Source organism: Dreissena polymorpha, chromosome 15 (genome assembly GCF_020536995.1).
Source record: "Dreissena polymorpha isolate Duluth1 chromosome 15, UMN_Dpol_1.0, whole genome shotgun sequence".
In the NCBI taxonomy this organism is placed as follows: Eukaryota; Metazoa; Mollusca; class Bivalvia; order Myida; family Dreissenidae; genus Dreissena; species Dreissena polymorpha.
This window is the reverse complement of record NC_068369.1, coordinates 16182343-16208740: the sequence shown is the minus strand read 5'-3', so window position 1 is coordinate 16208740 and position 26398 is coordinate 16182343. Positions and strand designations below refer to the sequence as shown.

At 35.4% G+C, this 26398-nt stretch overlaps 1 protein-coding gene across 3 annotated transcripts in view; it reads left to right on the top strand.

Moving 5' to 3' along the window:
- Nucleotides 1-26358, top strand: part of LOC127861011 (nuclear envelope integral membrane protein 1-like) — a 102231-nt gene extending 75873 nt beyond the window's left edge. The window contains exons 6-11 of one of the 3 annotated variants that reach the window (XR_008040019.1): nucleotides 8254-8347; nucleotides 9556-9825; nucleotides 10175-10269; nucleotides 15888-16049; nucleotides 16257-17474; nucleotides 17605-19911. Coding sequence is in view for 2 of the 3 variants with exons in the window: in XM_052399361.1 (XP_052255321.1) it covers nucleotides 8254-8347; nucleotides 9556-9825; nucleotides 10175-10269; nucleotides 15888-16049; nucleotides 16257-16434 (799 nt within the window). In the remaining variant the exon portion in view is untranslated. Of the gene's footprint in view, nucleotides 1-8253; nucleotides 8348-9555; nucleotides 9826-10174; nucleotides 10270-15887; nucleotides 16050-16256; nucleotides 19912-20847 lie in introns of those variants that run through there. The other 2 variants (XM_052399362.1, XM_052399361.1) reach the window with 2 other exon arrangements.
- Nucleotides 26359-26398: the final 40 nt, after the last annotated feature.

Genomic DNA, 26398 nt, shown 5'->3' with positions numbered 1-26398 from the left:
AAAAATAATATGAAAATTGACAACAATTGATATGAACAAAATAAAAATTATATATAATAAAAACTGAGAACTCATAGATTTATAATTATCAATTAACTGTCAATAATCTGTCATTAAAAGAGCCTTTTATTATAAGAAACAATTGCTGTTGTGTACAATTCGGGCAACATAATATTATAGTATATTGTTGTTTATTGATCGAATTTGCTCATGAATGCACCACCAATAAACACAAAGGGAAACCTAAATAAATACACCAATACACACCAGTGCATCACACTCTCAGTCAATACACTATACTTAAGTGACCTACTTTTAGACGCCAGTGTTTACGTTTGGTTGGCTGATTCATGTATATACCTGTTGTGCAGTCAAGCGGAACGAATGGTTTTAACCTGTTATACATGTCTTAAGCTTTAAAAATTTAAATTGTTATTATTATTTTGTTACTTAACTAAATATTTTTTAATTGTGAAAAATATTTATGATGATGCACCTAGACATTTTGGAAGAATTTGCAGAGCCTGTTATTGACTAATTGGGGGTTTGTTTTGGTGGCCATGTTTGTTTACATTTGTGAATGGGATGTGTATTGTAGATGAATTATTTGTAACCAGATTTCTGTCTTAACAAGATAAGATTTTGTTGCATGTGTTTGGATAAAGAAAATTAATAGCTGTGGACATTTGATGCAGAATTAAATGCTGTAACTGTCTGTAATTTGGAAACAAAGGAGAAATTGGAGTTGTGCTGATTATTTACATTTTGTTCAAAAGTAGGACAGGTTTGTTTTTTATGAGATTTGAAGGATTCGGGGAGATTTTAATGGAAGTAAAGTGTCATTGACATTGAAATACATATTGTTGGAAGTTATTGTGTTAAATTATGTGTTAATCAGGAGTTGTTCTGCAGAAGATGAATAAATTTGCATAAGTGAAATAAGTGGAAATTCCCAGTTATTTCTAGACAATAAATATAGGCTCATATAGCAGTCCAGTACAGAAGTGGTAATATATGAGATGAAATTGATGTATTTCTAGTCTTGCTGAACTTGTCCAGTGAATACATACTTGTTAAATGTATATTCACTGATCATAAACTAAAACATCCATGTAATATTTGTATACTGTTTGTGTACTGAATGATTGAAAGAGAAAGTGTATGCATTTACATGAATTACTGTACCTGTGGCAGCTCTTAAACACTGACCTTTAAAAGGTAGGAGCCTTTAGCGTGGCAAAGATATTTACGGTTTATCAAAACAGGAAGTAATTGAACTTAACTGAAATCGTATCACAATGTATAACTATCAGAGCGAGGTGTACTTAAATCTAGTCAAGCAATGGCGGGACATGAATTTAACAACAGAAGAAATATATGCCAGGCTAGGGAAAGTGTCTCAACATTTTAATGAACAGTTTGACTCTGCCTCGCACGTAATAACGGAGAATATTCCTTCATTTGTCAAAGACTCACCATTGGTGAACAACATGTATACAGATTGGCTGAAATATTACAAGGAAGCATATGACTGGATACACCCCAAACTTCTGGCATTCAGGTGATTATGTAGCTATATAACCAGCTAGGGGCTGTATGATTGATATATTTTTTACAGCAAAGTTTTTGTGTTTTTTTTCATTTAAATTCGTGTCCAGTATCAGGGGACCCATTCCCATTTTAAAAATAATTTATTTTTTTCTCAAAACTGAAGACAAAAGGGAACTAAAAATTGGGTTAATCTAAAAATTCCTGATTGAAGGATTCCAAAAAACAAAATCATTAATTTAATTTCAAATCCAGCTCCATAAGTTGAACCATAGTAAATTTCAATGGATTTCACTTTTATTCTTTATTAAAAGTTTTTGTAAGCAAAAAATCAACATACTAATTTCCAAGTTTTAGTAACTTCAAACAACAGGATTTTTCCCAAAATGGTGAAATAAAACACACTACAATTTTTGTTATGGTGCCATGCCTTTTGGATTGGGTAAATGCCCCTTACTAATATTTAGGCCTTGTGGCAACTATTAGCGGCTCAGTTGCCGCAATGTTGCGGCTCAGTAGCCGCTACTAGTTGCGGCTTTGTAGCCGCATGTTTGTTTTTCGTATGCAAATGAGCTTTCTGGCTACAAGTTGCAGCTTGGTTGCCGCTACTAGTTCTGGCTATGTTGCGGCTGCTAGTTCTTGCTTTGGCTACTAGTTGCGGCTTGGTTGCCGCTACTAGTTGCCGCTTTGTAACCGCAAGGTTGTTTTTCGTATGCAAATGAGCTTTCTGGCTACTCGTTGCGGCTCACTTGCCGCTACTAGTTTTGGCTCTGCTCTAGCCACAAGATTTATGAAATAAATCGTCTGCTGTTCCAGAGCGTAATGATCGCAATACTTGAAGGCCAGGAACATATATGAACCTACAATACCATATTATACAATGCAAACCAATGCATTTTCTACTAAAAAACTTCCTAAAAGTCAATACTTATAAAGTGTTAATTATTTGAAGTAAAATGTAATTGGATTTAGTTTTGACTACAGAGCTCCAGATAAGGTTTTGTGAAATTCTTAAATTACTACCAGATTTTCAAAAAGAATTCTTAACTCTGAAATTTTATTCTTAACATTACGACTAAGTTTTGGAAAATAATTCTTATTTTTTCTAAATGACGAAAAAATAACTAAAAATGGTTATTTTCATGCAAAAAAAAAATCAAAATAAACATACTAGCAACTTTATTTATACGAGTTCAACAGTGTCTTTTCAGTATTATACAATTGTATTTTTCAAATACCTTCATATGCCCAAACTGTGCTTACATTGCATGCCTTAGATGAATTTTTACATATTTCACAATTTAAACAGGTCAATCTTTTCAACGATTAGCCACGGGACTTGTCCCTTCCACTCGTTCAATGTTTTTTATGTGTTTAAGTTTGGACCCGTCGTGTCGCGTTTTTGTTAAGCTTTTCCGACTGTGTCGGCAACTGAACATACAACATCGTATAAGATCTTTTCTATAATGTCTTTCTAAACATTTAACTTCCGCTGACTTTGCGTACAAAATGTTAAAAGCGTGTTTTTGGACGCTTTGCAGTTTTTTAGAACGTTCTCTGGGCGCCGCCATTTTTTTGACAGATAGACTGTAAACGCCGCTTTTATTGGAAAAAATGCCATTTGTTAAACAAACCCGATAACCATTCTATATAAGCACCGCAAAGATCTATAAAACGCGAAAAGAACTCAATAAAAATCGATACGAACGGATGTAAAAATAAAATTCGTAACTTGATTTTGAAATTCTTAATGGTACGACAAGATTTTAAAATAAATACGTAACGGACTTGAAAATAATTCGTAATTACGAAGATACGACCCTTATCTGGAGCTCTGGACTAGTTTATTATCTTCATGATAACCCTCTAAGAAAGAATATATATGGATTGCTTTTGTATTTTATGTTGACTCATGACAAATGGCCAGCTCAACAGCTAGAATTAAAACATATTGACAAAAAAACCTTTTGAAATTATCCAGAGATAAAGTTAATCTTGCTCTAGCTGATACATGTAATTTTACTGCTTTTGTTTTAAAGCAACAACAATTGAAATGTAAAAATATATTATGTTATAATAAATAAGTATAGATACAAAGCTTCCACACATGAATTAAAACATGATTTTTATTCAAAACCTTTGTTTTTTGCCAAATCAAATGTTAAAGACAAATTTCAGTGTTAAAACTTGACAGCCTTTTTTGGGGTATTATCAGATTTATATATATATCAGATTTATTATTTCAATACTTCAGGGTTTTATTTCCAAATCCATGCTTTCTCATTAATATACACCAATTGAAACTGTATTAACCCTTTGCATGCTGGGAAATTTGTCGTCTGCTTAAATGTCGTCTGCTGAATTTCTAAAATAAGCATTTTCTTCGTTTTTTTTCTAAGAATACTATCAGAATAGCAAACAGTTTGGATCCTGATGGGACGCTCATCTGGATCCAAACTGTTTGCAAAGGCCTTTTAAATTCGGTGCCAGCACTCTAAGGGTTAACCACCACAGCTTACTTACAATGATTTTAACTTATAAACGCTAGCGGCTACTATTGGCTACTTTCTGGCTAGTAGTTGTGGCTACAAAAAATGGTAGCAGCTTTGTAGCCACAACATTGCCGCTACATAGCGGCACTCTTTTTTTTCTGTAAGGGGCAATAAAAAAAATAAAATTGTACAAGCCTTCAATAGGGAATTTTGTATAGTCCTTAGGAAAAAAAATATACTGTTTGCAATTGGGCATTGGGCTGAATTTTTAGCCTCAAAATGCTACTAAAAATACACACTGTGATGTCAATCAACAAGTTGATGGTTAGGCTTACAGAGAAAAAAAAGACATAAAATGTTGAAGTGAGATTTAAAGAATTAACAGGAAAAAAATGTTTGGAAATTTTTAACTAGATAAGTATGCTAACAAGCCTCATTATTTTCTAAGTATTTTAGGGGGGTTAAGAAGTCAGATATTACTTAAGTAAATAGAGGGGGGGGGGGGGTCACCTTGTGGTGTAGTTCACCCTTTGAATCTTAAGTTTTTATCTCATCCTTTATCATCTATAATTCGCTTATCATGATTGACTGATAAATGGCTGGATGCCCCAGTGTGTCTGCTGTTTATTTGTCCAGATAGTAGAAACAAATAAAGGAAGATAAAAGCAAGCCTTGTAAGAAATAATAAATAACAAAAAACAGGGCTTGGGTTGATGGATACTTAATTGGGTGTAATTACATGTAATTCCTTGTTCAAAAATTTCAGACATACAAATATACAAACTTCCAAACGTGACGCTGTTAACCCTTTCCCCCAATAAGAAGCAAAGTGAAAATGGCTTTGCAACCAGCATAAAACCAGAACAGCCTGTGAATAAATGGCAGGCTGTTCAGGTGTAATGCTGTTTGCTGCCCATCAGTATCTTATTTAAGGGTTGGAAATAAAGCCTTTAAAACTTTAATTTAGTAAGAAAGATCTTTAATTAAACGTAATTTTTGAAGGGACTACAAACATGTTAAAATACATTTCTAATTCTGGTAAAGAGCTAACACAACTAGAACGAATTCAAATCTGACATACCAGAACCTTAACACTGCCATAACAAAATAAGTCTAGTTTTGGGAAAACTGGGCTTAATGCAGTCAGCATGGGCTAATTTGGGGGGACAATTTCAGTTTAAACCCGATTTTCAATTAACCCTTAAAGCGCTGGAGCTGAATTTTAAAGGCCTTTGCAAACAGCTTGGATCCAGATGAGACGCCACAGAACGTGGCGTCTCATCAGGATCCAAACTGTTTGCTATTCTGATAGTATTCTTTGAAAAAAATCGAAGAAAATGCTAATTTTAGAAATTCTGCAGACGACATTTTAGCAGAAGACAAATTACCCAGCATGCAAAGGGTTAACAGTGACTTCCTTTATAAGAACAAAAACCATAAAAGCTGAATGTATTGCCCTGATTAGCAGTTGCAGACTCGACAGACAACTGACACACAGACTCGACAGACAACTGATGCAGACTCGACAGACAACTGACACACAGACTCGACAGACAACTGATGCAGACTCGACAGACAACTGATGCAGACTCGACAGACAACTGATGCAGACTCGACAGACAACTGATGCAGACTCGACAGACAACTGATGCAGACTCGACAGACAACTGATGCAGACTCGACAGACAACTGACACACAGATTATTAAACCCAGTTTGCCCAGAATGCTGCTTTAACCCTTTGCATGCTGGGAAATTTGTCGTCTGCTAAAATGTCATCTGCTGAATTTCTAAAATTAGCATTTTCTTCGATTTTTTTCAAAGAATATTATCAGAATAGGAAACAGTTTGGATCCTGATTAGACGCCTTCAAAATTCGGTTCCCGCACTGAAAGGGTTAACCATTAACCACTTAGATATGTATTAAACAACTTAAATACATATTTTTACCACTAAGATACGTATTTTACCAATTAGATACATATTTTACCACTTACATACGTATTTTACCACTAAGATACCTATTTTACCACTTAGATATGTATTTTACCTCTTAGATACGTTCTTGTAGTTCCTTAGAGAGTTTTTAGCTCACCTGATTGCTCAGGTGAGCTTTTGTGACCGGTCTTTGTCCATCGTATGTCCAACCGTCCGTTAACATTTGCTCGTAAACACTCTAGAGGCCACATTTCTTGTCCCATCTTCATGAAACTTGGTCAGAAGCTTTGTCCCAATGAAATCTCGGCCGAGTTTGAAACTGGGTTGTGCCGGGTCAAAAACTAGGTCACTTTGTAAAAAAAAAAAAAAACCTTGTAAACACTGTAGAAGTCGCATTTCATGCCCAATCTTCATGTAACTTTGTCAAAATGTTTGTCTTAATGATATCTTGGTTGGGTTCAAAAGTGGTTCCGATCCGTCAAAAAACATGGCCGCCAGTGGGCGGGGCAGTTTTCCTTATTTGGCTATAGAGAAACCTTGTAAACACTCTAGAAGTCACAATTTTTGCCCAATCATCATGAAAGTTGGTCTGGTCAAAACATTGGTTCAATTGATGTCTCGGACGAGTTCGAAAATGGTCGAGAACGGTGAAAAAACATGGCCGCCAGTGGGCGGGGCATTTTTCTCTATATGTATATAGTGGCAGTTTTCCATATTTGGCTATAGAGAAACCTTGTAAACACTCTAGAAGGCACACTTTTTGCCCAATCATCATGAAAGTTGGTCAAAACATTGTTTTTTTTGATATCTCAAACGAGATTGAAAATGGTCGGGATCGGTGAAAAAACATGGCCGCCAGTGGGCGGGGTATTTTTCTCTATATGTATAAAGTGAAAACATGTGAACACAGTAGAAGTCACATTTTTGGCCCAATTTTCATGAAACTTGCTCAGAACATTTGTTTCCTTGATACGAGAGTTGAGTTGAAAAATGGTTCCGGTCAGTTGAATAACATGGCTGCTGGGAGGGGGGCAGTTTTCTCATTATGCCCCCCCCCTTTCGAAGAAAAGGGGGTATATTGTTTTGCTCATGTCGGTTAGTCTGTCCACCAGATGGTTTCCGGATGATAACTCAAGAGCGCTTATGCCAAGGATCATGAAACTTCATAGGTACATTGATCATGACTCGCAGATGACTCCTATTGATTTTCAGGTCACTAGGTCAAAGGTAAAGGTCATAATCACCCGAAATAGTAAAATGGTTTCCCGATAATAACTCAAGAACACTTATGCCTAGGATCATGAAACTTCATAGATACATTGATCATGACTGGCAGATGACCCCTATTGATTTTCAGGTCACTATAGGTCAAAGGTCGAGGTCACGGTGACCCAAAGCAGTAAAATGGTTTCCGGATGATAAATTAAGAACGCTTATGCCTAGGATCATGAAACTTCATAGATACATTGATCATCAGACTTGCAGATTACCCCTATTGATTTTAAGGTCACTAGGTCAAAGGTCAAGGTCACGATGACCCGAAAAAGTAAAATGGTTTCCGGATGATAACTCAAGAACGCTTAGGCCTAGGATCATGAAACTTCATAGCTACATTGATCATAACTCATAGATGACCCCTATTGATTTTCAGATCACTGGTTTCCAGATGATAATCCAAGAACGCTTAGGCCTAGGATCATGAAACTTCATAGGTACATTGATCATAACTCGTAAATGACCCCTATTGATTTTCAATCCCTTTTAAATCCTTTCAGCAACACCACAATGCATTATGGGACGGGTGTTGTGGTAAATGTCTGACATTTTTCATTCTTGTGTGGTTTCAGCAACACCACTATGCATTATGGGATGGTTTTCCTGGTAAATGTCTTACAGTTTCCGTTCTTGTATGGTTTCAGCAACACCACGATGCATAATGGAACGGGGCGCCTGGTAAATGTCTTACAGTTTCAGTTCTTGTGTGGTTTCAGAAACACCACAAGCATTATGGGACGGGTGTTCTGATAAATGTCTTACAGTTTCAGTTCTTGTATGGTTTCAGCAACACCATGGTGCATTATGGGACGGGTGTTGTGATAAATGTCTTACAGTTTCAGTTCTTGTATGGTTTCAGCAACACCATGGTGCATTATGGGACGGGTGTTCTGGTAAATTTCTTACAGTTTCAGTTCTTTTATGGTTTCAGCAACACCACAACTAGTTATGGGACGGGTGTTCTGGTAAATGTCTCAGTTTCCGTTCTTGTATCATTTTAGCAACACCACGATGCATTATGGGACGGGTGTTCTGGTGGGCGTCCTGGCCTCGGTACTGATCCTAATGCTGGTCCTAGCCAAGTTTGTACCCTCGGTGAGTAGTTGTGACCATGTTTATTTTTCCCCAGTTCGGAAATAGAACCAGAGCCCTTTGCATTGAAACAATTCTGGGGTTTTAACTAAATTTTGGAAATTTAGTTGTTCTTTTTGCTGGCAAATACTGTTAACTTTTTAAAACATTTTTAAAATTCTGGGAAAACTGGGCTTAATGCATATGCATAAAGCTACAGGTTAGCCTGGTCAGTATTCACAGGCTTTTGAGGAACAATACTTTCCACTTTTATTTAATTTTTCAGTTAACCCTTTGCATGCTGGGAAATTTGTCGTCTGCTTAAATGTCGTCTGCTAAATTTCTAAAATTAGCATTTTCTTCGATTTTTTTCAAAAAATACTATCAGAATAGCAAACAGTTTGGATCCTGATGAGACGCCACATTCTGTGGCATCTCATCTGGATCCAAACTGTTTGCAAAGGCCTTCAAAATTCGGTTCCAGCACTGAAAGAGTTAAGCCCAGTTTTCCTAGAATGAAACTCCTGGGGACCGTTTCAATCAACAATGTAGTACACATTTACGATACGATACATTTTTCGAAGATACATAATTGCTAAAGTGCATATCATATGATTATATTTTTTTCAGTATTTTATTAATTTCATTGGCATCTCAAGTGCCATATATATTTTACGAGCATGGCAAGGTAGTTCATCTACTTATTAAGATTACAAAATTCTCTCGTAAGTTAAAATTGTCGTACGATCATTTTTGAAATGGCCCCCAGGTATTCTCAATTTTTAAACTCATCAAGAAAGTTAAAGATCGTTCAAGTTCCAATGCAAAAAGGTTAATGCAGTTTCCTGTTAAATCTTTTAATTGCTTGAAAGCCCAAAAATCTGCCTTTTTTGTTTGGTGTGTATCAAAGATTACTCTAATAGTACTTTAACCCTTTCCCACTCGGGAGCGATGTAAAAGTGACCATGTGCAAAAGCATAAAACCAGGACAGCTTGCGAGTAACTCACAGTCTGTTCAGGTTTTATGCTGTTTGCTGCTCATCAGTATTTTACGGTTGGAAATGAAGCCTTTAAAACTTTTAATAGCAAACTGTTTGCTATTCTGATAGTATTCTTTGAAAAAAATCGAAGATAATGCTAATTTTAGAAATTGAGCAGACAACATTTTAGCAGACAACGAATTTCCCAGCATGCAAAGGGTTAAGTGCAGTTCCTGTTCTTAACATTTTCAGCGACTGAAGAGCCTAATATACATTTTTCTGTTCTTGGGAACCTCCGCCAGCCTTTTTGTCCTCCAATCATTTAAAAAATTAGTCACAGAATCGTCAACAGACTATTTCCTTGAGTACTGGCAGTACTTCCTCGGCTACATTGTGATATCGGGCCTCGTGAGCTTCGCCATCGTATATCGGTATGGTCCAGTGGAAGACAAGCGGTCGCTGTCGTTGATACAGTGGCTTCTCCAGGGGGTGGGGCTAGGACTGGTGTTTTACAGCACACAGGTCAGTTTGTCTTTTTGCCCCTAATTAAGGTCTCTTACAGGATGTTTTATAATGGTAAAATATAAGGTTTTTTTCCCAAACATTTGACCAAAATTTTCCAAGAAAGGTTCCAAACTTATCCAATAAACTCAATAATCGGTTTAAGTTCTTTATATAGCAATTTAATAACATATCATTTCATAATATTAATTTAATAATACAATTAAAAATGCGGTCATACAAAATTGGAATTAAGTTTTATTTATAATCAGATTAATAATGTTTTAATTTCCCCAATTTTATGGTTTATCACCCTATTTTTTTCCCAATCCAAAATGCACAGGCATTAAAGCAAATAAAATCACTTCAGGTCACAGAGGTCTCTGTAGCGTTGGTCTTGCTGCTTCTAGTCATCTATAACTTTCCTGTAGCGGTCTTCAGGAGCCAGAGGATGAAAAATATTCGGTAAGTCAGAGGGCACCAACCAATCCTTAAATCTTTCAGTGCAGGAACTGAATTTTGAAGGCCTTTGCAAACAGTTTGGATCCTGATGAGACGCCACAGAAGGTGGTGTCTCATCAGCATCCAAACTGCTTGCTATTCTGATAGTATTCTTTGAAAAAAATCGAAGAAAATGCTAATTTGAGATATTCAGCAGAAGACATTTTAGCAGACGACAAATTTCCCAGCATGCAAAAGGTTAAGTAAACAGGGCTTTTTTTCCTGACTTTGTGAAGTGGCCCTGGCCCCCTTACTTTGTGAAAAAATGAGTCGCGAACTTTTCAAAATTGTGAAAACATGAGTTGCAATCTTTTCAAAATTGTAACAAATTGAGTCGCGAACTTTTCAAAATTGTGAAAATTGAGTCGCGAACTTCTTAAAATTGTGAAAAACCGAGTCGTGAAATAATGAAAATTGTGAAAAACGGCCCATTTTGTAAAAATTCACGGCCATGTTAGGTTTGTGAATTGTCCTTTTCAAAATTGTGAAATGTCCTTCCACGGCCACTCATAAATAAGGAAAAAAAGCCCTGAGTAAAAAAATAAGAAATATTTTAAAAATTGTTCTGTTCTAATAGCCTTATACCATTTATATATCGCATGGAATTTAGCAACTCCAACTAAACAATTGGTTTGTAGAAAAATTTACTTATCACATAAGCAGCATTTCTAACCTGTATATTGCCCAATTGGTGCAAAAAGGTACCATGGGACATATAATTTTAATGTCACATGGTACCCTTTTGCACCAATGGCACGTTTCAAACACTGAACATATCTTTCTTGGTTCTAAGTCTTCTCTTTATTTGTAAGTCTACAAATGGGTTGTTGAACTCAGGTCCAGAATATATGCTGTGAAACCACGATTATTTGTTGGATGCTAATTTTTGTGCATTTTCATGGGTCCTCTTCAACACAGGTGTTGGGCGCATGGCCAAGTTACTTTAACACTATCAATATGTCATATAACAACATTTTTCATCATGTTGAAAATAAAAAAATTCTGATATAATATATATTTATTATATCAGAATTTTTTTTTTTCAAAATGATGAAAAATGTTGTTTTATGACATGGTAGTGTTAAAGTGACTTGGTCACGTGCCCAATACCTGTGCTCTTAAACACAAAATCAAATGTCCAATGAACTTTTAAGTTGATAGGTTTATATCCAACTTTATACAAAAAAGCCAGGAATTTATAAGACCAAACTCGAATGGAAGATTTTGTGAATCCTCAAAAATTCAAGTCAACACAAATAAATCTACAGTACAGGTTGAATTTGTGAAATGAAGCTTTTATGGAACTGACAGAAAATTTACACTTTACTATCAAAGTCAAGCTCACTTACTAGGTACATTTTTTAGCTCACCTGTCACAAAGTGACATGGTGAGCTTATGTGACCGTGTGATGTCCGGCGTGTGTGCGTGCGTGTGTGCGTGCGTCTGTTAACAATTTGTTTGTGTAGACAGTAGAGGTCACAGTTTTCATCCAATCTTTATGAAATTTGGTCAGAATGAGCGTCTTGATGAAATCTGGGTTGGGATTGTATTTGGGTCATCTGGGGTCAAAAACTAGGTCACTAGGTCACATAATAGGTCAAATAATAGAAAAACCTTGTGTAGACCATAGAGGTCGAGGTTTTCATCAAATCTTTATGAAATTTGGTCAGAATGTTTATCTTGATAAAATCTGGGTTGGGAGTGTATTTGGGTCATCTGGGGTCAAAAATTAGGTCACTAGGTTGAAAACTAGGTCAAATAATAGAAAAACCTTGTGTAGACAGTAGAGGTCACAGTTTTCATCCAATCTTTATGAAATTTGGTCAGAATGTTTATCTTGATGAAATCTGGGTTGGGATTGTATTTGGGTCATCTGGGGTCAAAAACTAGGTCACAAGGTCAAAAACTAGGTCAAATAATAGAAAAACCTTGTGTAGACAGTAGAGGTCACAGTTTTCATCCAATCTTTATGAAATTTTGTCAGAATGTTTATCTTCATAAAATCTGGGTTGAGATTGTATTTTGGTCATCTGGGGTAAAAAACTAGGTCACTAGGTTAAAAACTAGGTCAAATAATAGAAAAACCTTGTGTAGACAATAGAGGTAGTTTTCATCCAATCTTTATGAAATTTGGTCAGAATGTTTATCTTTATGAAATCTGGGTTGGGATTTTATTTGGGTCATCTGAGGTCAAAAACTAGGTCACGAGGTCAAATAATAGAAAAACCGTCAACAATTTGTTTGTGTAGACAGTAGAGGTCACAGTTTTCATCCAATCTTTATGAAATTAGGTCAGAATGTTTATTTTGATTAAATCTGGGTTGGCATTGTATAAGGGTGATCTGGGGTCAAAAACAAGGTCACTAGGTCAAAAACTAGGTCACTAGGTCAAATAATAGAAAAACCTTGTCACAGTTTTCATGCAATCTTTATGAAATTTGGTCAGAATGTTTATCTTGATGAAATCTGGGTTGGGATTGTATTTGGGTCATCTGGGGTCAAAAACTAGGTCACTAGGTAATATAATAGAAAAACCTTGTGTAGACAATAGAGGTCACAGTTTTCATCCAATCTTCATAAAATTTGATCAGAATGTTTATCTTGATAAAATCCCGGTTGGGATTGTATTTGGGTCACCTGGGGTCAAAAACTGGGTCACTAGGTCAAATAATAGAAAAACCTTGTGTAGACAATAGAGGTCACAGTTTTCATCTAATCTTTATGAAATTTGGTCAGAATGTTTATCTTGATGAAATCTGGGTTGGTATTGTATTTGGTTACTCAGGTGAGCGATTTAGGGCCATCATGGCCCTCTTGTTTATTCTTCACATCAGCGATCAACACATGTTGATAAAAACAAAAGTACAACCATTCAAGATTATAACTTAGTTTTATGCTGCAAAAATAACATTATTTCTCAATTTTAAGTACTGGTACAACACAACTCCTTAACAGAACAGTATTACTAGTATATTTCTATGTCCATAGTGTTATTTCAGTCATTGATACACAATGATCTATTGTTTTTCAAATCTCTTAAAAATAAACTAAAAAAAACAAACTGTTTAATCGTTATGACACTTTCTTTTTAACCATTTCATGCTTGCAAAAGTATATGTAAGTAAAAAGAAATTTCTTGTGCGTTATTAGTAGGTATACTGTACTGGGATGGTTTAAAAAAGGTTTAAAAGGCAAAAGGTATTTAGGTTTCTTAAGTTATATGAAGTTCTGTTTAAATGTTTTTGCATTAAATAAATATTATGATTAGTTTGCAGTTCTTACAAGTTGTGTTTTTAAATCATGTTTATTTTGATGTTTATCACTAAATTAACAAATAATAATCTTGGTATTTTTTCCAGTTTTAGCCAAGATGTAGTATTGTGATTGTGCATCCATATTAAATTGTTCAACATGATACATATACATAAGGTTAAAGGGACAGTCAACCACAAAGGATGAAAAAAGAAAAGTTCTGAAATACCATATTTTTTTACAATTATTAGTTTATATTGATTAAAATATCATGACTGGTATATGTAATGGTCACACATATTGAAGACATTGCAAGTTGGGGAGGAAAGAGGGGATGTAGATGTTAGTCAGCATACATGTACATGTTTTAACTTACAAATGTCTATTTTTTCAATTTTGAAGTATGTGTATTAAATAACAGTCGTTTAGACACCATTTTATCAATTTATTAATTCCTCTTCATGCAGTTGTGGTGAAGGGATATTTATTGCTTTTTATGGTTGTACCAATGGTATGTTAAATTGGACTTATTCCGTCAAAGTGAGACAGTTAATTATTTGTATTAATTTGACAGCTACTCTCTTTCAGTAGGTTTACCGGCAAGCTCTGTAGGTATAGTGTTTGAACCCAGAGCTCCAGATAATTTTTTCAGCAGAGGGGTATTTCACTCATGATATTTTTAATTGATGAGTAAAAAATAAAATCCGATAATTTTAAGGAGTATTTATGTTCAAAGGATCAGAATTAATAATACACTGTACATGTTAATGTTAACAAATCACTTTTGTTTTATTTAACAGTTTTTCTGATTTTTTTTTGCCCTTGGCTTATAAGCAGCCATTAATCTCTTTTTTCCGTCTTGATTTGGCAAGCCACTGTTTAGCACACACTGCACAGCCACGATCAAAATCTTCTTAGCTTGGCCCACAAAACTTGTTCATTATATGTGTATTTTGGCGCCATTTAAAAAGGTGCTTGAAGGTAAAAGTTTTTTCCATAGTGCCACTCAAGAGATCAACTGATAATAAAAATTATATGCTTGAAGTTGGGTGATTCGGGTTTTATCTAATGTAATGTCAAATGTTTTCACCATGAGCGTATATCGATGCTCAACAATGCAGCGGGGAGCCCGTTGTATCAACATCGGCCTCTATCGTGGGCCAACATGAAATGATACCGTTCTGACTGAGGAGTAAATTAGGTCTGGAACCACATTCTATACATAGATGGTGATATCACTCCGTTTTTACTGGTGTGGACACAGTATCGGAAACCAGTCATGTTTACATGAATTTATATGCATGTATAAACGGTTAATACGCATTGATATTGCACACGATGCGTAATCCGAATTTAGTCAGGAGTTTTTTTACTCAACAAAATTTTAAGTCATGCGTATTTTCTTTTTTGTCATGCGTATTTTACGCAAATACGCATCTTATCTGGCCCTCTGTTTGAACCCCAAAGTGTTGATTTGATTCTCAATGCTTCCATTCTCACCCACAGTTGGGCTTGATTGGACATTGTTGGCTCGTTGACGACTGAAATGTACTCTGGTTACTTTTAAGTATTTCTTAAACGTACCCTAAGTACAGAAGATATTGTACAACGTTCCTGGCCAATTTAGACTGTACCTGAGTGCTATTCCCACCCAATATCCGATGTGGTAAAATGCGCTACGAATTACAAAACAAAATTCTCTTGGGACAAAACCTGTCTCAACATTCTTTTTTGAGCATGGGTTTTGATAATAGAGAACATTTTTGAAAATATTAACTTGACTATGAACTAAATTAATTTGAAAAAAAGGCAGACAATGCCAAATTCAACTTTAGAATTCCTGGGTACGTTTTTAGTATATTTTTCATACCTGGGGTACATTTAAGTATACTTTGACCAATCAAGCCATAGTGAGGGATTTGTCATTTACTGATATAAATTGTGCACTTAGTACTTGGTAAAACCAGCATACCCAGGAAAATTCTCAGTATGGTAAAAACTGGGTTTAAGGCCTTGTGTAAGGTGTCATTCCAGATTAGTCAGTGCAGTATGCACAGGCTAATCTGGAATGATACTTTGTGCCTAAACAGCATTTGTTCATAAAAGAGACACTGTTAAACAAAAAAAATCCATATAAGCAGAAACTGTTGTCCCTGACTAGCCCGTGCAGACTGCACAGGCTAAACTGAGACAACACTTTACACACATGCATTAAGCCCAGTTTTTTCAGAACGAGATTCAGTGTAAGCAGGTTGCTTGACCGTCATGGTATGTTCGATAAACTGTTTAATACCACAAAATATTCAAGCAAACAAGGACTCGGTTTCAGGTTTAAATTATTCCGCCCGAAGGTCAAGCTACTGACAGAGGAGGAGTATCATCTACAGGCAAACGAGTCGACGAAAATGGAGCTGGAAAAACTGCGGGAATACTGTCGGAGTCCTGATTGTAAAGCCTGGAAAGTCATCAGCAAACTTAAAAATCCACATAGGTAAGCTGTGATAATGTTGGTTATTTAATCTTTTAGCTTGGCCTTCTTTTTGTTGCACTCTTTACTGTTTTGTTTTTGGATCGTTCTCAAAACATTTGGTAATGTATCATGTAATTGTAGCACTTTTGAGCACTGTTACAAGATAATTGTAGCACTGTTTGAGCACCAGAACAGTAAAATACTAACACTCCAATCTATTTATTGTAGATTTGCAGAGTTTGTAACTCAGGGTATGTTCCATCTATCCACCGAGGAATTGGCTGCACATGACGCCGTTTATGACCCACCGGTGTCTGAACCCGAGAGCTTTTCTGATACTGTCTCGGAAGCGAGTTCTGAGCTTGTTTTCGTGCTCGGCAATCCTAACATGACTGTTCGAGTATGAGAACAAGGTTACACACGACCATCAGCTGAATAGTGTAGTCTAGCCACTGAGTGCTTGTTAGCCAGTCATCGTTGGTTGGTGCAGCATTTATAAATGGCCTACAAGTGATATGTGAAATACTTGTTATTTAGATGTGAAAGCTTGTGATCTTTTGGTTGCAACTCTTTTCTGATTTTACGGATGTACTTAAAAAATGAATCAATTGATTTTGGGAGATTTTCAGTGACCTTTGAGTGTGTGTGCATTTTATAAAACAACATTTTTGTATTAATATTGTGACAACTGAGAATTTGATCTCTTGGATTCTGTGTGTTCTTCCAAGTTTGGAATAATGGGTTTCGCAAATACAAGTTCTGAAAATTAAGACCATCTGTAGAAATGCCTTATCTTCATTTTGCCATTTCATTTAGTGTTCAATATGAGTGCATGCTCATACTTTAATCACTTTCAATGCCTTTAAATACAATCATTAAAAATAATTTTATCTTAAACATGTACCGTATTTTTTGGGGTATAAGTTGCGACTTTTCCACAGGCAAAAGTAACATGCGGTAATGGGTATCATTTTGGTTTTAATGATTGGGTAACTTTTAATTGACTGACCAATTGCCTGACATCATTTTAGCAAAATATTGTTGTCAACGTCAAATTATGTCTTGTAAAACTTGTAGAATGTATTGGCAGGTTTCTGAAAATTATCAGTTTGTGTTGTTGCTTAAAATTATGTGATAATGAGAGATTTATTGCATACAAAACAGCAGTCCTCTATGTTAAGATGTTTGATTCTTTTGTCTGTAAGGTTGTTAGATCTTTGTAGTGAAACCTTAAAAAACCTTCCCCTCTGAGACTGCCTGACAAATAGTTTTGCTATTTGGCATTCCAAATTATAGACTGGTTCTCTACTAGTCTTGTTCAAAGAATGCCACTCTGGTCAAAACTGGTCTCACCACGGGCGGGTTGATGGTCAAGTTTCTTCTCAAACTACAAGGCACGGTGGTTTGTTATTTGGCATGTAACATCATAGAGTGGCTCTATGCCAAGTTTGTTCAAAGCATGCCACTCTGGTCAAAACTGGTCTCACCACGGGGGGATGGTCAAGTTTCTTCTCAAACTACAAGGCACGGTGGTTTGTTATTTGGCATGTAACATCATAGAGTGGCTCTATACCAGGTTTGTTCAAAGCATGCCACTTTGGTTAAACTGGTTAAAACTGGTCTCACCATGGGGGTCAAGTCAAGTATCTGGAGAGGCGCCCCCCCCCCCCCCCCTCACAATAATTCAAGGGGCAGATAAGTGCCCCCCTGTGTCAACTTCAATTAGCATGACACGTTGGGCATCATCATTACACCTTTTTACGGCAGACAGCTACTCAAACAACAATGATTTCTATTGTGAAGTTCAATGCAAATGGTGAGCATTAAATTACTTATGGTGAGTACGTAGTGGAAACACTACTTACGGGTAATTTAACGTTATACCCGTACACATTTTATCCGGTAACAATTTAATTTCAGACAAGTATATTTCCATTTATCGAACTGAATTACTAGATTACATAAATAACATAAACATATCCGCCCCTTGAATTAATTTTTGAGGGGGCAGATCTCCGCCTACTTAATTCTGACAGGGGGGCAGTTCTCTGCCCCTACAGATTTGATGGGAGGGCAGTGCTCTGCCCCCTTTTAAATAAGGGGGCAGTTCTCCGGGGGGCACTTCTCCTGGGGGTTTTGGAAACATCATACAAATTGCTAAGAACATATGAGTTCCCAAAAGTTTTGCTGTTTTCACTGTTTGTTGTCAGATTCGTACCCAGTTACTGCCATGTGATTGTTGTTGTTTTTGGTGTTGATAATAATGAGGTCATATAAGTAAGCTGTTCCATGATGAAACCTATATTGGTTGTATCAGTTCATTGTTTTAGTTTTTAATAATCCAACGTTATACATGAACATCAATAAATGGTGCAATATTGTTGTGTCTGTCTAACATTTCTTTATGAGATATGATTTTTCGCACACAGCCCTTAAAATGTGAGCAAATATATGAGAAAATCTGTAAAAGGGATGACGTCAATAGATCCTCATTTTTGCGCAATATATATATATATCAAAAAGGATAAAATAATTTTATACACCCTTGACTTTGAAAATAAAAATGTAATAATCAAACATCTTTCTTATACAAATGGTTGTTGGTGTCATAAACTTTTGTGTATTTTTGTGGAATGGCTCATTTATTTTATATACATGTGCAAAGAATTTTCCTTAATTTTTATTGGGTTACCTTTGTATTACAGGTAATTATTCAAGATTTCCCTCATCCAGCAAACTTATAACTTACGGTGTACTTTTTTTGTCCCCTACCGGTGAAACCAGAGTTAGACTTATGGTTTTTGCTCTGTGTGTCTGTCAGTCTGTCACACTTTTCTGGATCCTGCGATAACTTTAAAAGTTCTTCATATTTTTTTCATGAAACATGGACAGATTGCAATATGGAGATTATGCACGTCATTTCATTTTGTTCCTACATCAAGAATTCTGGTTGCTTTGGCAACAAATAGACTAGAAATATTGCTGAAAATGGTGGATCCTGCGATAGCTTAAAAATTTCTTCATATTTTTCATGCAACTTAAAACATGGATAGATGGCAATAAAATTACGGAAATTATGCACGTCATTTCATTTTGTTCCCACATCAATGATTCTGGTTGCTTTGGTAACAAATAAACTACAAATATTGCTAAAAATGGTGGATCCTGCGTAGGTAGGGGACTTTCATTGCTTGGCAACAGTCTTGTATTACATATTTTACTGTCAAGTTGTTTTTTAATACTTTTGATTAGATAACTGTCACATATTGTATTTGTTATTTTTATGGTGTTTTTGTATTCTATTTGATATATTAGGCTAGTTGATTGTCTATCCTTTTAATTACTTTCTTAAAACAATTTTTAAAATTCAAATTTATGTTTTTTTGTTTGTTTTTATGCCCCTAGAAGGGACTTTCTTAAAACCATTTTTAAAATTCAAATTTATGTTTTTTTTGTTTGTTTTAATGCCTCTGGTAGGGTGGCATATAGCAATGCATTTGAACTGTATGTCAGTCTGTCGGTCTGTCCGTTAGAAAACTTTAACATTGGTCATAACTTTTGCAATATTGAAGATAGCAACTTGATATTTGGCATGCATGTGTATCTCATGGAGTTGCACATTTTGAGTGGTGAATGGTCAAGGTCATCCTTCAAGGTCAACAAATTCAAAGCGGCACAGTAGGGGGCATTGTGCATTATATCACCCTTTAACCGTTAAATATGTCTGTTGATGAAGAAAAACTTTAAATGCGTGTTTACTTTCTTACAATGTTTAAAATCAAATGTATGCATTTACAATTATGTGTTTGTTTTGATGATGTTATGCAGAATATTACATAAATTCATGGCATTTTTCATTGAAATAAACTAAAGGAAAAAAATATTGCTTATTGCAGTGAATGCTTTGAAACCGAAAGAAAGTTTATTTTGCATCTTAAACTGCTCCGTCACAGCAAATTGATCAGTTTTTTCATGGAATAAGTCACCAAATCATTGGAGCTAGGGAGGCAAATAATAAATAAAAATATTTTGGCCACGCTCTGTGGAAAGGGGGCTAAATGCATGCGCGTAAAGTGTTGTCCCAGATTAGCCTGTGCAGTCCACACAGGCTAATCAGGTCGTCTCCGCCTAAAGTGGATTTTTTCTAAGTAGAGACATTCTTTTTAAAAAAATATTATAAAAGCGGAATGTGTCGTCCCTGATTAGCCTGTGCAGACTGCACAGGCTAATCTGGGAAGACACTTTACTCACATGCATTAAACCCCCTTTTCACAGAGCAAGGCCCATGTGTAATGCAATCATATGTGAGAACTGCCAATGTGTGAGGATATGGACATGTCCGTTATATATCAGTGTGGCACACGATACAATGTCGGCCATGAATTAAAATTATTTGCCTGATAAAATGACATTTCTTTATAAGTAATCTATGCCCCACCATGGTAATCTTTCTGCTTGATTAAAAAAATGTTTCCAATTTCGGAAGTCTTGTAATTTCACTCACTGCAGGGGTGTGATTTTTCCTCCTTTCAGCTGATTTCCTTTTAATGTCAAATTTATTTTTTACAAATAGTTATTAGTTTTGCTGGATCTGTGTACAAAACAAAGAGTTTAATAGAACCCTTTAAGGAGGGTAGGGTGTTTTTCTCCCCTGCAGTTGTTCTTAAATCACACCACTGAGTAAGGTACTTTAGTAGGAGTGTTTTGACACACTACAGGTCGACACATATTAGAGCTCCAGGCTGTTAAAGTAAAGGGCCTCATAAACATTGAAATACACACACACCACGATATTCAGCAATCATTTTCTCCCACGCAGGTTTGCGGAGTTTGTCGAAGGTGACCAATGGCACGTAACTAACGACGAACTTCTGGAGTACGACTCGGGTCCTGACCTGCCCCCTCCACACATGATCACTGACGATGAGGAAGAAGACGAGATGGATTTCCAGCTGAATTCTCCATGACTGGACAATACTTGGTGAATTGTTCATGAGGGGTGCATGGTTCATGAACTTGAGGAATCGTTCAGGACTGGTGAATGGTTCCCGAATTTAGAAAAATGTTCAGGAACTTGTTCAATCTTTCATTATAGCATTGAAGCGTTCATGCCAATTATTAATCGTTCATGACAGCAATGAAGCCTTCATGACAGTGGTGAATTGTTCATGACAGTTATAAAGCGCTCATGACAGTTATGAAGGGCTCATGACAACAGTTATGAAGCATTCATGACAGTTATGAAGCTTTCATGACTGTGGTGAATGATTAAAAAAACTTAGTGAATGATTCAAAACACTTGGTGAATTATTCAAAACACTTGGTGAATCGTTCAAAACACTTAGTGAATTGTTCTAAACACTTGATGAATCATCCAAAACACTTGGTGGTTGTTTAAAACACTTGGTAAATTGTTCAATACACATGGTGAATTGTTCATGATAGATATGTCCAGGCCCTAATTTCTAGATGTCTTTGGATTTTTAAACAAAAGCCTTATAAAAAGCTTGAGTGAACATTTTGAAACAGTAAACAAATCAATTAAGCATTAAATGTCTTAACACACATTTAAATTAATGTTATTATCTACAAGTAATGCACACATTTTATAGTCTTTTTTTTTAAATAAGACAAGACTTTTCAAGAAACTGGGCTCAGGAATTTTTCCAGAAAGCCATTTTCTGCATATTACATATCAGGTATTTGAGCCTTGCTGTGGGAAAATGGGGCTTTATGCATATGCTTAACATGTCATCCCAGATTAGCCGGTGCAGTATGCAGGGACGACTTTTTCTACCTAAACTGGATTTTAGCTAAGAAGAGACCTTTAAGCGAAAAATACCATCAAAGCGGAAAGTGTCATCCCTTATTAGAATGTGGAGACTGCGCAGGCTTATCTGGGAGGTCATGGTTTGCATATCCATTAAACCAGTGTTCCCTTAGCGAGACTTATATATATTTCAAAGTCTAATGTCCTGTTTTTGCCAGAGGTGCTGTTTGTGCCAGAGCAAATGCCATCAAGATGTTTTTTTCAAAATATTGTGAAAGATATGAGCTCCGCTATAGGAAAATGGGGATTAATGCATGTGTGTAAAGTGTTGTCCCAGATTAGCCTGTGCAGTCAGGGAGGACAATTTCTCCTAATTTTGATTTTTCGATAAGAAGAGACTTTCTTTTAGCAAAAAATACCATATAAGGAGAAAGTGTTGTCCCTATTAGCTCATGTTGTCCCTGATTAGCTCGTGTTGTCCCTGATTAGCTCGTGTTGTCCCTGATTAGCTTGTGCACACATGCATTAAGCCCTGTTTTCCCAAAGTGTTGTCCCTGATAAGCTCATGCACACATGCATTAAGCCCTGTAAAATACCATATAAGGAGAAAGTGTTGTCCCTGATTAGCTCATGTTGTCCCTGATTAGCTCGTGCACACATGCATTTAGCCCTGTTTTCCCAGAGCATGGCTTATATGTATTGCACAGTCTGCTGTCCTGTTTTTGCCAGAGGTGCTGTTTGTGCCAGAGCAAGTGCCATCAAGATGTTTCTTTCAAAATGTTGTATATATATGTACATAATTAACACGAATAATGCTCAGTTATTTGAATGGTTGGATCAGTTGTCATTAACATGAAAATAAATGGAGGGTCAATTTGGAAACATTTGCTTTGGATTAATATTGGATTAACAACTGAATTGGTCCACAAAGGAGTCTGACTACTATAGATGTAAATTAAGTAAGCAATAAAGAGTGGCCTCTTTTAATGATTATAATTTTTATTTTTGTTATTTATAAAATACAAATGGACTGTGCTCTGTGAAAAATGGGTTTAATGCATTAAACTCCTTTTTCACAGAGCACAGCTCGAATAAAACCTGCTCAAACTGGTGTTGGTGATAGCCTCAAATATTTTATTAAAATGATGTTGCCATTTGATCTTTCCCGACTGTTTTTGTTAGGAAACAGTTACATTTATTTTCCTTATTGTTTAGAAGTCTTCGAGTCTATTTCAATTTTAAACAAAGTCTTTACAAAGACACTAAATGTGTGTGTTTGCTTTAAGGACAACATGTACTGATCTGATGAAAATACATTTCATTTTTTAATGAAACAAATTATTATTGACCAATAATTTTATGTTGGAATGTAAAGTATGTGAATCATTTATCCTTTTCACATCAGTGCAGACTTACAATAATAGCTTTATATTTGTAACCTTATTGTGTGAGACATTTGCAAGCCCATAGTATGTGTATTATATTGTATAACATGAATTTTTATGAAACATAAAACTTCATTTCCACTTTTTTAACATTTCTTTAAAGAAACCTGTTTTAGTAAAGCAATAACATTACATTAAAACTTAATGTATGCAAATCATTGATCTTGCTGAAATCAGCTAAGACTTAGGATAAAAGCTGTATATTTGATGCTCTTTTGATATTGGAAAACCTTGTAAAAGCTTATAATATTGTTTTATATGATTTTTTTTATGAAACAGAAAACTTCAAACAATGGTAACACTATCTGTAACATTAAAAAAATGTGTACATCTTTTTTAAAAGCTTACTGGTTACTCAGTTTGTTGGTTTGTTAAGAAAAAGTCTTTGCCATTTTTTGCCCCCGAAGGAGAGCATTATAGTGATCGCACTGTCCGTCCGTACGTACGTCTGTCTGTCCGTCACACTTTGTGTTTAGGTTTCAAAATTTGTGTTTAGGTTTGGAAAAATGCTCATAACTTCTATCAAAGCGTTTCTCAGGGGCATATGTCATCCTACGTAGACAGCTCTTGTTTTAAAACAGTATTTCATTCATATCATAGCTTTTAGTTTATCAACTAACACAAATCAGGACTGCATAGTTGAGTTGGTCAAGCGCTCAACTACAAAGCTTTCGGATGTAATGTAAAAGACAGTGTGTTCCAGTCGGCAACATTAATAGACAGCATATAATGCTTACAATATGTTTATGTTTATTTTATAAACATTATATATATTATGTATATGTATATTGTGAACATGTATATGTATATATGTATGTGTATATATGTATGTATGTGTATATGTATGTGTGTATATGTATGTATGTGTTTATGTATATATGTGTATGTGTGTATATTTGTGTATGTGTGTATGTATATATATTTGTATTTTTGTATTTACTTCCGTTATGATCGACAGAAGAAAACGCTATTTAAAGTTGTCTTAATAATCTTTTACTGAAGAAGGCCTTTGGCCGAAATATTTAATAAAAGAGTAAATGGTTGAAGTTTTAATAATTTCCTCCCTCTGGAGATCCAATACATAGAGTACAAAGCTTTAGATCACAAGTTGGATCTTGGACCTGGCTAAATACCTTGTGTGGGGCTTTGTTATGAAATGCTTATCGAAATGCTCTCCCAACCTCTTAAACAAGTATGGCAGTTGGCAGTTACTGGCAAAATATGTTCACTTAGGACTGGTAAACCAGCTAAAAGAGGAAAGTTTGAGTTGGTATCCTCCCGCAGTGATAAGACCGAAATACTGTTGAAAACGGAAAAAAACAAACTAATTGAGCCAACAAACTAAACCATCTTACATTTAAATGGATAAGCTGGTTTTCAAGTGCAAACTTAACATGTTATAGAAGCTGACAGCAGCCCTTCTTGAATCAGAGGTTAGGGCAGTCTCAGATTACCCATTAGGAAGAGTTGGCAACTGCCTATGGGCACCACGACTTTAAGGGGCCCCATGAGACATTGACGAAAGCATTTTGTACTTACTTAGCCTAATAGAATGATTTGACAAAGCCAATTATTTTAAATCAATCTTATGTTCCGATAAAAGCCATTGTCACATTTATGTCTTGCCAGACTTGGCACTGGTAGGCTAATTTAACCCTTAACCACTTAGATACATATATTGACGCATTTGTAGTCCTTTAGAAAGTGACATTTAATTAAATACCTTTTTACCAAATTCAAGTTTTAAAGGCTTCATTTCCAACCCTAAGTTACTGTTGAGCAGCAAACTGTTGCAAAAGCCATTTTCACTTTGCTGCTTATGGGGGAAAGGGTTAAACGAGTGGCATCAACTAGGCACTGGCACTGTAGTAAGCACTAGGCCGACAAAGGGCCTGGGGTGTGGGCCGCAAAAGTTTCACTGCCTATGGGCTTCCATGGCGCTAATCAAGCTCTGGGTATGGAGACTATGTACATAATAAGGATTTCATGACCAATTCTGACAAAAGTTAATTGGCCAGACGGGGGATCCAACTCACGTTGATCGGTTCCTGTAGCATTAGAGTCATGAATATCTGTATATTTCTTGTATATTTTGCACATTTCTTGTATATAGTGTTAGTATTTATTCTTAATTAAACAGGAGAGCATGTCAAACATAACATGCCAAAGTTATGAGATCTTGTATTGTCATCAGTATTACATATATCAATTGTATTTTTCTTGTTTTCAGACATTCTAGTTAATTACCAAAATCTATTGGAATTTTATGTTTATTTTCCAAAATGAATGGAAGTCAAGGTAGGTGTTCCAAAATCAATAGACATTAAATGTGAATGTTCCAAATTTTTTGAAAATCCATGTAAAAGCTCCAAAACCTATAGAAACACTATACCTAATGAAAAATACCTATAAATCGTTGGTTATATAAACAAAAGATACTGCTGCTTTTTTATGGGTCCAAATTAAGGCATACCGCAAGTCCTACCATCTTTCTGTCCTACTTTTTGTTTAAGCAAATTACAAAAATAATCATTTGTAAACATAAAATAAACGCAGATTTGTTAGGTTTGTTTGAATATCGATTTTAATTCACTTGTGATTATAGTTTTTTTTTAATTTTCACTATTGACTTAAAATCGATATTGAAGTTAAATCAATATTACCAGACAAAATCTAGCGTTGGAATTTTGGCTTTTGCTATAAGGAACACTGATCTGTTATGTGTTAGCTGTATTTACGAAATATTCGTTGATTTTGAGTGTCTATGGGGCTTTGTATTAAACTGATTGTAATGAAATTCAAACATCGATAGAGAACAGTGAAATTTCATTTTTTTCAATACATGTAATCTTTATATATATTCAATATATATTGTCTATTTTGTCCGTGATGAAGGTTTAAATTAAACATTTGGGTCAAACAAAACTTCGCAATCATTCGTCACAATGACAGCACTTGTTTGATCAGATTTTCAAAGAAAATTCTTCTCTCCGCTGTGTTAGTTGTAAAACATGACTTCCTTGACCTCTTAATTATTACTTTCATGGCTCATGTTTTCATTAATCTCATGTCGAAACATCAGTTTCATGTTTTTAATAAAACGTACCATTACCAAGTAGTGTTTGTTTTGTATATGTTCTGTTAGTGCCAGTGTT